The following is a 13,467-nucleotide window of genomic DNA, read 5'->3' on the forward strand; positions in this document are numbered from 1 at the left end:
AGGTTTATTGGTAGTATCCTGAAGCGATGCAGTCCTTCAGCAAAGGAATTACCTTACAATACGTTAGTTCGTCCAGTCTCAGAGTATTGTTCGTCTGTATGGGACCCTTACCAGCTGAGTTTAGAAGGTCCAAAGAAGAGCGGCAAGATTGGTGACTGGTACATTTAGCCATCGCGAGAGTGTTACAAATCTCAGACAAAGTTTGAAGTGGGGCACACTTGCAGATAGACAGCGTGATAAACGGAAGGGGCTGCTCACTACATTCCGAAATCCGATCATCGCCGAGGATGTAGAGCATTTATTATTGCCACTTCCAAATCGCGCAATGGTCACCATTCAAAGATAAGGGAAATTGGAGCTCGTACTGAGGCGTTCAGACAGTCGTTTTTCCCTCGCGCGATCCGCGAGTGGAACAGCGGGAGGGGGGGGGGGGGGGAATATGACATCCACGCGAATTGTTCCCTCCGCCACACACCGCTTTTTGACCAGCGGATTATATATGTAGATGTAGAAGGGCGTGTATGCCCTGCCGGTACCAATCCTTGTCTTGGTGGCAGAGCCCGTGCTTCACTGAGTGAATCGCCTCCTCGTCTTTCTCAATATGTCTTCCGCGAATGGTATCCTTTAATGGCCAAACAAGTGGGAGTGGGCAAGGTCGGGGATGTAGTGTAGATGGGGTAACTCGGTCCAACCCTGTTCTGTTCAAATGGGTCCGCAGCTCGTGGTCGTGCGGTAGCGTTCTCGCTTCCCGCGCCCGGGTTCCCGGGTTCGATTCCCGGCGGAGTCAGGGATTTTCTCTACCTCGTGATGACTGGGTGTTGTGTGATGTCCTTAGGTTAGTTAGGTTTAAGTAGTTCTAAGTCCTAGGGGACTGATGACCATAGCTGTTAAGTCCCATAGTGCTCAGAGCCATTTGAACCATTTGTTCAAATGGCTCTGAGCACTTGAGACTTAACTTCTGAGGTCATCAGCCCCTAGAACTTAGAACGACTTAAACCTAACTAATCTAAGGACATCACACACATCCATGCCCGAGGCAGGATTCGAACCTGCGACCGTAGCGGTCGCGCGGTTGCAGACTGTAGCGCCTAGAACCGCTCGGCCACCCTGGCCGGCCCCTGTTCTGTCCTCAGGCTTGTGTGATTCCGTGTGTTATCGTGTTGCAGCAAAGCAGCTCTTGGGTTGCTATGGCGCCGAAGTGGCCGTAAGCGAGCCTCGAGTTTTGTTAATGTCTTGACACATGCTTCTGAATTAGTGGTACCGCCTCTGGCGTCACATCAATGAGAATCACACCTTCACAGTCCCAGAACACGGTGATCATGACCTTACCGGCGGAAGCAGTTGCTTTGAATTTTTTCTTCTACGGGGAGTGAGAATGGCGCCATTCCATCGACTGTCGTTTTGTTTCGGCCACAAAATGGTGAACCTAGGTTTCATCACCTGTCACACTCCGGGCCTCCCCCTCAGCTTCGAAACGTTGCAACAGATCAAGACAAATGTTTTTTCTGTGCTATTTGTGAACCATCACTAGACTCCGCGGGACCCATGTTGCACACACTTTTGAACATGCAAGAGTGCGGACAATTGCATCCACATTTCATTTGATGATTTACAGACGCAGCGCCAACTGCCGAGTCGTAACGCGTCTGCCCTCGCGAATGAGAAAATAGCTCGCTGCAACATGTCAGGTGTGACAGCCGTGGATGGTCTCCCCGACCGCTGCAAATCGTGGAGCTCCGCCGAACCGCCTTCTGATGACCTCACCCTCCGTGACCAGAGACTAACTGTACTTCTGCCAACAGCAAATGCTCCATAGACTTTTCACAAACGTTTGTGAATATTCCCCACAGTTTCTTTCTCTGCAGTGAGAAATTCAATAACGACACGTTGCTTGTAACGTACATCACTTACAGACGCCATTTTGGCACTGCCCTGCAGATACGCAATCTGTCGGAAGTGACGCAAACTTCGCGCGTTCACTCAAGAGACTTCAACGTTTCGCATTCGTAGCATTGTTCTCGGCAGAGAAAAAAAATGCTGTGTATCATTTTCTGGGCAACCCTCGTATGTCGTGCAACTGTCCCGCTCCACTAGCTAGCTGCATAAAGCTGGTCAGTGAAACACGTATGTATTCATTACCAGCGATGGCATGACAGAATCTCTGACCAGAGAGTTATTTATCGTTGCTAGTCTGCGCTTGACCGCGCGAGTGTTCAGTTGTACTCTGTCTGCAGTAGTAGTCAGTAGCTGCGCGTAGCGAGTCGGCAGGAACAGTGCTAGTATGTAGCGAGTCGGGAGAGGGAGTAGTCAGTCGGATACGGTAGTAGCGAGTGAACGGTTGTACTGAGCAGAAGTTTGCATGCGTCAGCGGCGTGCTCTTCTCGCGACTCTGGTCACGATTCGGGACGATATGTATCGTTGTAGAAGGTAAAGGCGCAGCATTGCGCACATCTAGTAATGTATGTTAATTGTAATTAATTTGTTCAAAAAATCCCCCAATAATAATTTTTTTTATAAAGTAACTCTTTTAAAGAAAAACATTCATTTCAATTTAAAGAATATTTCCTATGCATTACCTCCAAGAATCAAAATTAAATATACGCCAGCATTGCACGAAGCTGTGTCGATAGATAAGAGCAGATATAGATGCAGTTTTTTTTGAGGTAAGAATTTTTACTTTTTTTTCATTCAGAATACTGGGCCGAAGGTCAGCGCTGCTGACCTTATAAACTTTATCAGGTTTAATTATTTCACAGGGCCGAAGGTCAGCGCTGCTGTCCTTATAAAATTTATCAGGTTTAATTATTTCTGTTCAGATGTTACATTCAGTTCATGGTTCATTATTTAATTAATATTATTGTTGTTGGTTTATGGTCAATTTTCATTCCATAATTTGTGTGGCGAGTTTACGCTTGGCTGCATTCACATCATCATTTATCAATTTTGTGGGGAGTTCACGCATGGTACCATTTTGCATTATTATTAAACCTCATTTCTTGCGGGGAGGTTACATCAGATACGGAAAAACTGACCAGGTGCCAATAGGACTAGCGCACTGAGGGTTCCGTACACTCTTAGCTACGTATACAAAGTATAACAAAAATGTAGGCACAAATTGCAGGACACGTTCCTCATACGTATACAAAAAAGTTATGTTACATGAACATGGGACAGGGAACACTTTCTTTCCGTGATACAGCTAATTTTCTACAACTCATTGATCATATCAGACACATAACTTTTTGCAATCGTCATGTAAGGGCAGACGTCAATTCTTACGCAACCGTTGAAGCAAGTCATCAACAAAAATTTCCTGTCAGTGTTTGAGCCTGAAATGTTGGTGACATTTTAGTAGGGCCTCACTTCCTTCCACCCTGCCTCAACGGACAAAGTTATCATAATTTCGCAGAGAATGTTGTTTCTGATCTCTCAGCAGATGTGCCTTTAGCTGTGCTGTGAAACATGTACCTCAGGCACCATGTAGCACCTGTTCATTTTAGTGTTGATGTCCCTCGGCTTCTAAGTAACATATTCGGCGACAGATGGATGCGTATAGATGGACCGATTGCGTAGTGTCCACGCTCTCCGGACCTAAACCCCCAGGACTTTTATTTCTGTGGCCATTTGAAAGTTCTTGTACACGCAACCCCTGTACAAGATATTCAGAGTCTCCCTGCCCGTATATTATACACTGCTGGCCATTAAAATTGCTACACCACGAAGATGACGTGCTACAGACGCGTAATTTAACCAACCGGAAGAAGATGCTGTGATAGGCAAAAGATTAGCTTTTCACACAACGTTGGCGCCGGTGACGACACCTACAACGTGCTGACGTGAGGAAAGTTTCCAAACGATTTCTCATACACAAACAGCAGTGGACCAGCGTTGCCTGGTGAAACGTTCTTGTGATACCTCATGTAAGGAGGAGAAATGCGTACCATCATGTTTCCGACTTTGATAAAGGTCGTATTGTAGCGTATCGCGATTGCGGTTTATCGTATCGCGACATTGCTGCTCGCGTTGGTCGAGATCCAATGACTGTTAGCAGAATATGGAATCGGTGGGTTCAGGACGGTAATACGGAACGCCGTTCTGGATCCCAACAGCCTCGTATCACTAGCAGTCGAGATGACAGGTATCTTATCCGCATGGCTGTAACGGATCGTGCAGCCACGTCTCGATCACTGATTCAACAGATGGGGACGTTTGCAAGACAACAACCATCTGCACGAACAGTTCGACGACGTTTGCAGCAGCATGGACTATCATCTCGGAGACCGTGGCTGCGGTTACCCTTGACGCTGCATCACAGACAGGAGCGCCTGAGATGGTGTACTCAACGACGAACCTGAGTGCACGAATGGCAAAACGTCATTTTTTCGGATGAATTCAAGTTCTGTTTACAGCATCATGATGGTCGCATCCGTGTTTGGCGACATCGCGGTGAACGCAGACTGGCAGCGTGTATTCGTCATCGCCATACTGGCGTATCACCTGGCGTGATGGTATGGGGTGCCACTGGTTACACGTCTCGGTCACCTCTTGTTCGCATTGACGGCACTTTGAACAGTGGACGTTACATTTCAGATGTGGTACGACCCGTGGCTCTACACTTCATTCGATCCCTGCGAAACCCTACATTTCAACAGGATAATGCACGACCGCATGTTGCAGGTCCTGTACGTGCCTTTCTGGATACAGAAAATGTTCGACTGCTGCCCTGGCCAGCACATTCTCCAGATCTTTCACCAATTGAAAACGGCTGCTCAATGGTGGTCGAGCAACTGGCTTGTCACAATACGAAAAACATTTGGACCTCCAATCAATTGCTGTTTATTAAATTGTCCAGCCAAGTCAATGTCAATCGCCTTCAAACTGCGATACACAGGTACACTGCGCCGCCAGCGACGACGGTAACCACGTCGCAGAGGTATTGCTGTGGCACGTTAGCTGTGGCACATCAGCCGTAGAGTTAAATCTTCTTGTAGAAATGGTAAACAGCCAATCAGTTGCAAATTGAAAGGTTTATTAATACCCTTTTACCACAGTTTCAACGTTTATAGAAACGTCTTCTTCAGAAGGGAATACTGACAACCTAAACAAGCTAACCATGAAAAACAAACACACACACACACACACACACACACACACACACATATATATATATATATATATATATATATATATATATATATATATATATTCAGACTTACTTGATTACATGCTGTGGCATAGGTACGCCAAAAACAACAGCTGTGTAATCACTTCGTGCTTCCTCACGAATGTACAGCTAGTGCATTAGCATCACGTACGATATGCTTGGGCTCAGGGAACCTTCTGCCAAGTGAGAGCACTCCTAGTATGCGCAACGAGGGTGCGCGACAGTGAGTGAAACTTTACAACGCTAAACTTGGTTAAAGCGTTAAGACTAAAATTTTGACATTAAAAACCAGAAATTTAAAATTAGCAAAATGGCAACAAATAACAAGTTACTATCTACAAATGTCACTGTGGTAAGAACAATTTACGTAAAACTGTGAACAGCGCAAATAGAAACTATAAATAAAAAGAACCAGAGCGCTGAACGGTAGGGAGGCGGGGCGTCGGGGGCGGGGGGGGGGGGGGCATTTTCTAGATTCGAAATTAAGTTTACTCTAGAACGAAACCAGCTTTGACTTTTTCGTAAACCTATTCTTGCAGGTAACATCATTACACCCAACTCATATCATCTACAATCACAAAAATCTGCTCTCCTCCCCTCTGTAATAAAACGCGCAGTGCGCTCTCCTTTCGAAATGAATTGTTTCCAAAAAGAAATATCCGTAATTAAGCCCATTACAATTAACAATGGGTATGGCACTAAGGTGGTTGATTATATTGTAAAGAAACAAAAAAAGGTGTTTAGTGTGTACCTTTGGGTAAGAACAGCTTGAAGACAGGAGATGTGAGTAAAAAATTTGTTTGTATACCTTTCCTAGGAAATGTGTCGCACAGAAGAAGTCCGCTGTTAAACAAGAAATACGGCTGTAAAGTTGCTTTCTCTGTAAACAACAGCGTAAAACAAAAATTAACCCATTCTATCAGGACACAAGAAGACCGTTTCAAAAACTCTGGTGTTTATAAAATGACATGTAATGACTGCCCTAACTGTTACATAGGACAGACAGACGGACCGTTCAAAGTTAGATGCAAAGAGCACTTGCTAGATAAAGGTGGTGGAAATGTGTACAACTCCACTTTTTCTGAACATCTGCTTTTCTCTAACGCACACCACAGACACTAGTACACTTAGAACTTTTGCATAAAGAAAGCAAAGGTAACAAGCTTGACCTACTAAAAGAATTAGAGACTTATAAACATTTTACTCGTGAAGAGGGATCCATTTTATATGAACAGGTGCAACTCCAAAATAGAAATTTCCTAGACAGTTTCAGACCCCTATTTTCGCTAAAGTAACAAAGAAGTGGCTCGATCTTACATTTTGCCTTTAGGATATGTTATTTTCCTCGCCTGTTAATGTTAGTGATACTTTTGTTTCTTCTTTGTTATTATGAGCTTTGATGTTCCAAATTTTCAGATATCTTATATTTGACAGCTATACATGTTTTATAATCTTCCACCCACCCTCCACCCCCAAATCCACCACCATCTATCACGATCCCCCCTTTCCCCTTTCCGTCCTTCCCTCCCTCCTCCCTCTACCCCCAATCCTCTCCCTTTTCCTCCTCCCGCCCCCTTCTACGGCCTGGTTCTTTTTGCTACTCTTTCTACTTGCACTGTTCACAATTTTACGTAATTTGTTTTTACCAGAATGACATTTGTAGACGCTAACTTATTATTTGTTGCGATTTTATTAATTTTAAATATGTGCACAGCTAAATATGATGAGGTTTTTAGCGCCATAATTTTAATTTTAACGTTTTCAGCAAATTTAGCATGATAAAGTTTCATTCACTATCACGCACACTCCCTGTACATACTACTAATGGCCTCTTTTACCAGAAGCTTTCCTTAGCCAGAGCGTTGCGTACGTGATGCTAGTCCACAACAGTGGCGAGAAAGTACCAAATGACAACAATGTTGAGCATGTTTTAATTGTTAGAGAGTTGAAATTTCATGTTCGACTGGCGCCTTTCGGCTATTTTCTAACGTACCTTTGCCACAACGTGTAATCCAACATATATTTCTTGACAATTTCTTAATGTTAACCTGTTTACGCTGTTAGTATTCCCTTCTGGAGATGACATTTTTATACACGTTGAAACCGTAGTAAAGGGGTTTAACAAATCTTCCATTTTGCAACTGGTTGGTTGTTTATTATTTCTACAAGGTCATATGTGGTCATGGCGTAGGATGACCAGTCCTAGGTGGACAGGAGAGAAAAATGAAGCAGCATTAGAAGGAATAAGGGGACATAAAGATTTCACAAATATATCGAAAGAAGGAAATGTCCTCCATTCAGGCATATTCTAAGACATAAAAGCTTATATTGCAAATTTTAGAGCAAAATAGGGAGAAGGAAACCAGTAAAGAAGAAGGTCACAGAAGAACTAATACTGGACCTGGGATACTGAAACAGCGGAGAAATTATGTACAAATAAAATACTGAGAGCAACTGAAAGTCATAACCTCAGTAAATTATGTTCAAGATTTTAAGTATTCGTGTTGTACCTTTCGTTAGATTACACTCGTATATTTATGCAATACGCTTAGTGTGAAAATTTAAATAATAATTTATTTTTTCTAATAACCTCTATGTCGAAAATCCTTAATCTAAATAACCAAAAAAAGTTAGCGATAATACTTAGCGCTCTAGAAGGAGACAAGAAATGCATAGTTACTCACGGGGGTAGTACTTCGCCATCTCTGCATCCGGTGTCACGTGCTCGGTGGCCTCGCCTGTCTGGTAGGTGGTGCACAGTCCCAGCACCAACAAGAGCACCAGCTGCAGCACCAAGATCACCGCCACCTCCAACTGCCGGGGGCTCCACTTAGTAGCCATGATCGTCCAGCGCCTGCAACAAGACATACCATTTCTACTCTGGGTGTCATGTGCTTGGTGTCTAACCAACATTCTCCACAGTGGATAGACTCAGCACCAACTACAGTACCAACACAGTTGTGGTGTCACCGCCAGACCCCACACTTGCTAGGTGGTAGCCTTTAAATCGGCCGCGGTCCGTTAGTATACGTCGGACCCGCGTGTCGCCACTATCAGTGATTGCAGACCGAGCGCCGCCACACGGCAGGTCTAGAGAGACTTCCTAGCACTCGCCCCAGTTGTACAACCGACTTTGATAGCGACGGTTCACTGACAAAATACGCTCTCATTTGCAGAGACGACAGTTTAGCATAGCCTTCAGCTACGTCATTTGCTATGACCTAGCAAGGCGCCATGTTCAGTTACTATTGATATTGTGAATCATGTACCGCCAAGAGCGGCGTTCATCATTAATGGATTAAAGTTAAGTATTCCACCAGCTACGTCCTTTTTTTCTAAATTCTAATTTCCTTGTCCTGTTCCAGACCTCACGCCAGCCTGCGTGAGCTAAAACGCGTGCCTTTCGGCCTCCTCTAGTAACACGGTGTTGGCTCTCGTGTCAACCACAACAACAATCACCGGTTTCAACTGTCGAGGACTTCACAAAATGGCCATGGTTGTCCATCATCTGGAAAAATACTATTTCTGCATTGGTAGTCATTGGCTAGATGGCACGTGGCGTGTAGAGGCAGCACCAACTTCGGCACCAACGTGACTGCTATCTCCAGTTGGTGAGCGCATCAGATGTTTTGAGCCAGGGAGCTTAGCTAGCCTTTTATTGCGTTCATAGGTCCGGAGCCGACAGCAGCACCAAGATGGCCACCATCTCCAGCTGCAATTGTCCAGAAGCTTCGACAATGAGTACTATTTCTGGCATTTATAACAGCCCAACGACCCCCTAAAAGTCAGTTAAGACAGAATATCATAATATGAAGTAGGGAAGAGTTATCTTGGCAAATACGACATCTTTGCCGATAAGCTAACACCGAGAAGTTTCGATAACAACAAGTTTATACATCACTGATAGTTTTTGTTATGAAAAGAGGAGGAAGAAACCTCAGATTTAATTAATGGACAAATATCCAAGTGATAATTGCAATTAATATCTTGAAAGCTAAGTCCAAGGTGATGTTAGTCAGATATAGCTTTTATGTGGAAGAGAGTTGTATGCGCAACGAAGAAATTCAATGCGCCTACAATACTCTTTCACAGAAGAAGTTGCTTGATGGCTCTCGTCCTGTAAAGACGTGCGAGAACAATTCTTGTCTCAGTTATTGAGAGCACGGAACGCGACGAGATTGTTTTGCGTTCAGAAGTGTTTCTTGCGTGACGTGATTCACGAACTTCGTAAACTGATTTTCTAAGCTGAGACAGGAACTGACAGACGCGTTTAACCGTGCATATCGGGTTAATTGAACTTTATTGGCGAAACTAGTGAATATTGGACTTGACTTTCGGGTAGTTGGAACTGAAAGAAGAGTGGATAGTATGTCAAAGGACTACACTCAATTAGTCTCGAGTAGGACACAATTACACGACTTCACGAAGATAATACAACTACGCTGAAGAGTCAAGTTGTCGTAATTGTCAAGAAACTTAATTTTAATAGAACTGACTTTGCCAACCAACTGCGTGTGCGTGTGGTGCGAAAGTTATAAAGTATTTAGTGGTCAAGGAACAATAAACTGTTCGTTGCAAGTGAAATATCAAGCGTGGACTACATTATTAAGTGATTTAATCAGTGATAGTTAACCAACGACTATTCAGCAGGGACTATTTAATCTGAATATCAAAATACCTACTTTATTAATTGAAAAGAGAACTTTTTTTAACTTTAGGTTCACTCAGACGTGATCAAAGAGTATCTGTGGATCTCGCTTCATACAGGTTCAACAACCCCATAGCAACGAACCAACAACGTACGAGGAGACTGGTAATTACAATGTTACCTCGCAATTGGTGGTGTGTACGATGCGGATGAGATTTAACAACTACCGCATATCCGGGCAATGAATCATTCAATCTTAAATCAGAAGAAGCATCCATCGTACGAGTTCGCATTTCTGTGTCCCGTTCACCAACGGGGACCTACGTCATCGCGCATCGTGTCTGGACTCCACTGCGATAGCTGTGGCAGTGGCAGCTCTACGGCGTCGACAACATCAGTACGCGGTTGGAGTGCGGGGACGCCACACATTGTACATCATTTCCTGTCATAGTGCATTGTAAATTTATAGTCTTATTCTGATTTTTCAGGAGGGGAGGAAGAATGAGAGACGTTACTGGATATGTGAGGATACTGATGGGGACGCTCGCGGCAGACAACAGTGTGGAATTCTGCCACAGACTACAACTGCGTGCTGTACCAGACTTCAAATTTGAAAATATCCTTGCTAGGTACCTTAGGCGATTTGAGCATTGTCTGCAGCAAGGAATTTGACACTTCTAAACTTTCATTGTGGTGTCTGTTTGTTCTGTATCGTGTCTCCCTACCACTTTCGCGCAACGACGCTCTGAGCGTGTTTTTTAGGGAATTGACTAGTGTGAACCTGGGACCTGTTGCTGGTAAGCAGACGCCAGACCACACATGACATGTAGAGTTCAGAAGAGTTCAGTGAGACTAGCGATGATATAACCAAATACTTAATGATCTCAGCATCAGCTCCACTGCACTCCCTGTAAAAGAATCTTAATACTAACCAAATTTAGTGGAAGGGGTTCAAGGCTTTCCTATTTTTAGTTAGCTGGTAAAATAACGTCGAAAAAGCAGTTAAGTTTACCATTGGAAATTTTATTCTACTCACAAAACATCGTTTATAAATTGCACTATTGATAAAACGAAATGTTTTAATACAGGATGGTAAAAACCAACTGCGTTCAACAAAAATGTGAACGAATATTCCCTGAGTGGGTTTCCAAGTTCTACAATGGATCGAAGGATGACCTATGCCATATCACATCTACAATCTAGGTTTAAATTAAGTTTCACAAAAGAGAAAACTATCAAAATGGTCTACAGTGACCCTCAGTTATCTTTAATTACTTATCTAACTTGTCTTAAATTACAGTGGCTGATGTGGCTTCTTAATAACTAAATAACAGAAAAATCATCGCGTTTCAGATTTTTACTTCAAGTGGCAAATGTGAATACCATGACCTTTAATTGACGATCGACACTAGTATTACGCAAAAAGGGGGATGTAACAGATGAGACTTCTGCAGTTCTGAGTGAAGCTTTATGCGCTGTTATGCGGCATCGCGTGCGTTCATTTTCTTGTCGGTGTTCGTCAGGGGGCGGCGGGCAGCACAGCTCCGCTCACCTCGCCGTCTCGGAAGCAACTCTCAAGCAACTCTCTCCTAACTTCTCCTTACTACAATTTACCAAAGTTGGTTTAAAAAAAAAACTACCTGGCTGTGTTTTCATCTGACCAATCAGGGTCTCAATGTTAACCTTAAGCTCCGCCTACAAAAATTCTGTCTATCCAATGAGAAACGTTATACTTTTCGTGGTGGGGCAATGTTTTTAAAGTTTGCAACGTAACAGAGACGCGAAAAAGTCTCACGCTAAAACTTGCAGCTGGTGTGGTCCTTTTACTGTTATCGTAAGATCTATACTGTTCTTCTGGAGGGCTCTATCTTTTAACATGGGCTGGGGGGTTGTCCTGATGTAACAGAGACGCGAAAAAGTCTCACGCTAAAACTTCCGGGTGGTGTAGCCCTTTTTGTGTTATTGTAAGATCTATACTGTTCTTCTGGAGGGCTCTAGCTTTGAACATGGGCTGGGGGGTGGTCCTAACGTAACAGAGATGCGAAAAAGTCTCACGCTAAAAACTTGCGGGTGGTGTGGTCGTAGCGGTTAGCTGGCGACATGGGTGTCCGTCCCTTATCGTAGGGCCTTCTCGCTTAACACAGTTCTGCTCTCGGCTTCTGCTCTCGTTTCTCCCCTCGGAACTGCGTCTGTCTCACGGTGGGAAGGTATGACATGCATTTAGGCATTCTTGTGTTAGTCTGTGGTATTCCATTTGCTCACTTGTTACTCGTATTACTTTGGTTAATTTAATGTCACGATTTATTTGGAGCTATGTGACATACTACTGGATTTGCTTATCATGTCAGGGTTTTCATGGAAGGTGTTGGATTTGCCTGACACCTTACACACTGTGGAGGCAAAAGCTGTCAAGAGCCATCTCCAATGTAAAGTTAACTATGGCGCCAACATCTAAAAGGTCTACAACTTTGCTTCTGCCGTTTTTTCTCGAAGCTCGATGCTTTATTGTTAAAAACTTACAAAAAATTTAGATTCAAAGTGTTGGTCATCGTTGGCCACTGCTTTCTTCTAGCTTTAGGGGAGCATACGAATCCCGCATCTTTTGAGGGGAACCATGAATCGATCCAATTTTGCACTTGTTCATATGACCGCAAGTGCTAGTCAGCTACGTCGTTTGCCATGGATCGAGAAAGGTGCCAGTCAGAGGGAGGAATATCTGGAGAATACAGCGGTTCGGGTGAAACTTCCCATTTCAACGTTTCCAAGTATGTTTTGACGGGATTTTCGAAATGGGATCGTGCGCTGTCGTGCTGCAAAATTATCTTTTCATGTCTATCGCTGTAGTGTGGCAGCTCGTCTATCACTGCTCGGCTCAAACACATCAATTGCTTTCGATAACGACCTCCTGTGATTGTTCCCGTCGGTTGCAGTAGCATCCAAAGCTTTCTCTCTTTCACAGCCGTGCCGGACTTCAACGTCAAAATTACCACTCTTGAAGCATGGAAACCATTTTCTGCGAAGTTCAGTCACTAACAGGCGTCTCATCACAGGTGTTACACAGCTTTTTATGACCCTCAGCCGCAGATTTCTTCATATATCAAAGCGTAAAGTTAAAACAGATGACGAGAATTGGGCTCATAAGTTGACGTATTCAGTCGAGAAAAACTTTATGATGCATTAAAAAATCGGCTGATATTTTGATGGCATTATGTTCTCAAATGCCTAAGCTTACTGTATGACACTTACGACGAACGACTTGCACCACTACTTTCCACTACTGTCGTCTATTGTAAAACGGTGGAAGCAAAGTTGCAGACCTTATAGTAACTATTTTACATACAGAATCGAATGCCATCAGAAAGTGCTCGTTTTGCATGTACTGGTCTCCAAGAGGAACATGAAACTTTGAGAAATAGTGTCCATCACAATCCCACACACATGGACTGCTACTGCATGTGAGATGACTGCACATGACACCATGTGACAGCTGAAATGGCCATCCAGTCCCAGTTGCAAGTGGCCTACCTAAAGCCTTCCAGGGTCACTAAAAACCCGATTTTCAGTGCTAATTCATCAAATACTGACATTCTGAGCCCGTGGTTGTGTGCAAAACACAGGTTGACTCTTACAGAGAAGACGACAGCAACAAGCCACT

General features: G+C 43.8%; 1 protein-coding gene across 2 annotated transcripts in view; it reads right to left on the reverse strand.

Moving 5' to 3' along the window:
• The window catches only part of LOC124551105 (ammonium transporter Rh type B), a 221,678-nt gene that overhangs the window by 141,658 nt on the left and 66,553 nt on the right, over positions 1-13,467 (reverse strand). For both annotated transcript variants that reach the window (XM_047126042.1, XM_047126040.1), the window contains exon 2: positions 7,849-8,018. In XM_047126042.1, the coding sequence (XP_046981998.1) occupies positions 7,849-8,005 (157 nt within the window). In that variant the 5' untranslated portion in view covers positions 8,006-8,018. The remainder of the gene's footprint in view (positions 1-7,848; positions 8,019-13,467) is intronic.

Source organism: Schistocerca americana, chromosome 9 (genome assembly GCF_021461395.2).
Source record: "Schistocerca americana isolate TAMUIC-IGC-003095 chromosome 9, iqSchAmer2.1, whole genome shotgun sequence".
Taxonomy (NCBI): domain Eukaryota; kingdom Metazoa; phylum Arthropoda; class Insecta; order Orthoptera; family Acrididae; genus Schistocerca; species Schistocerca americana.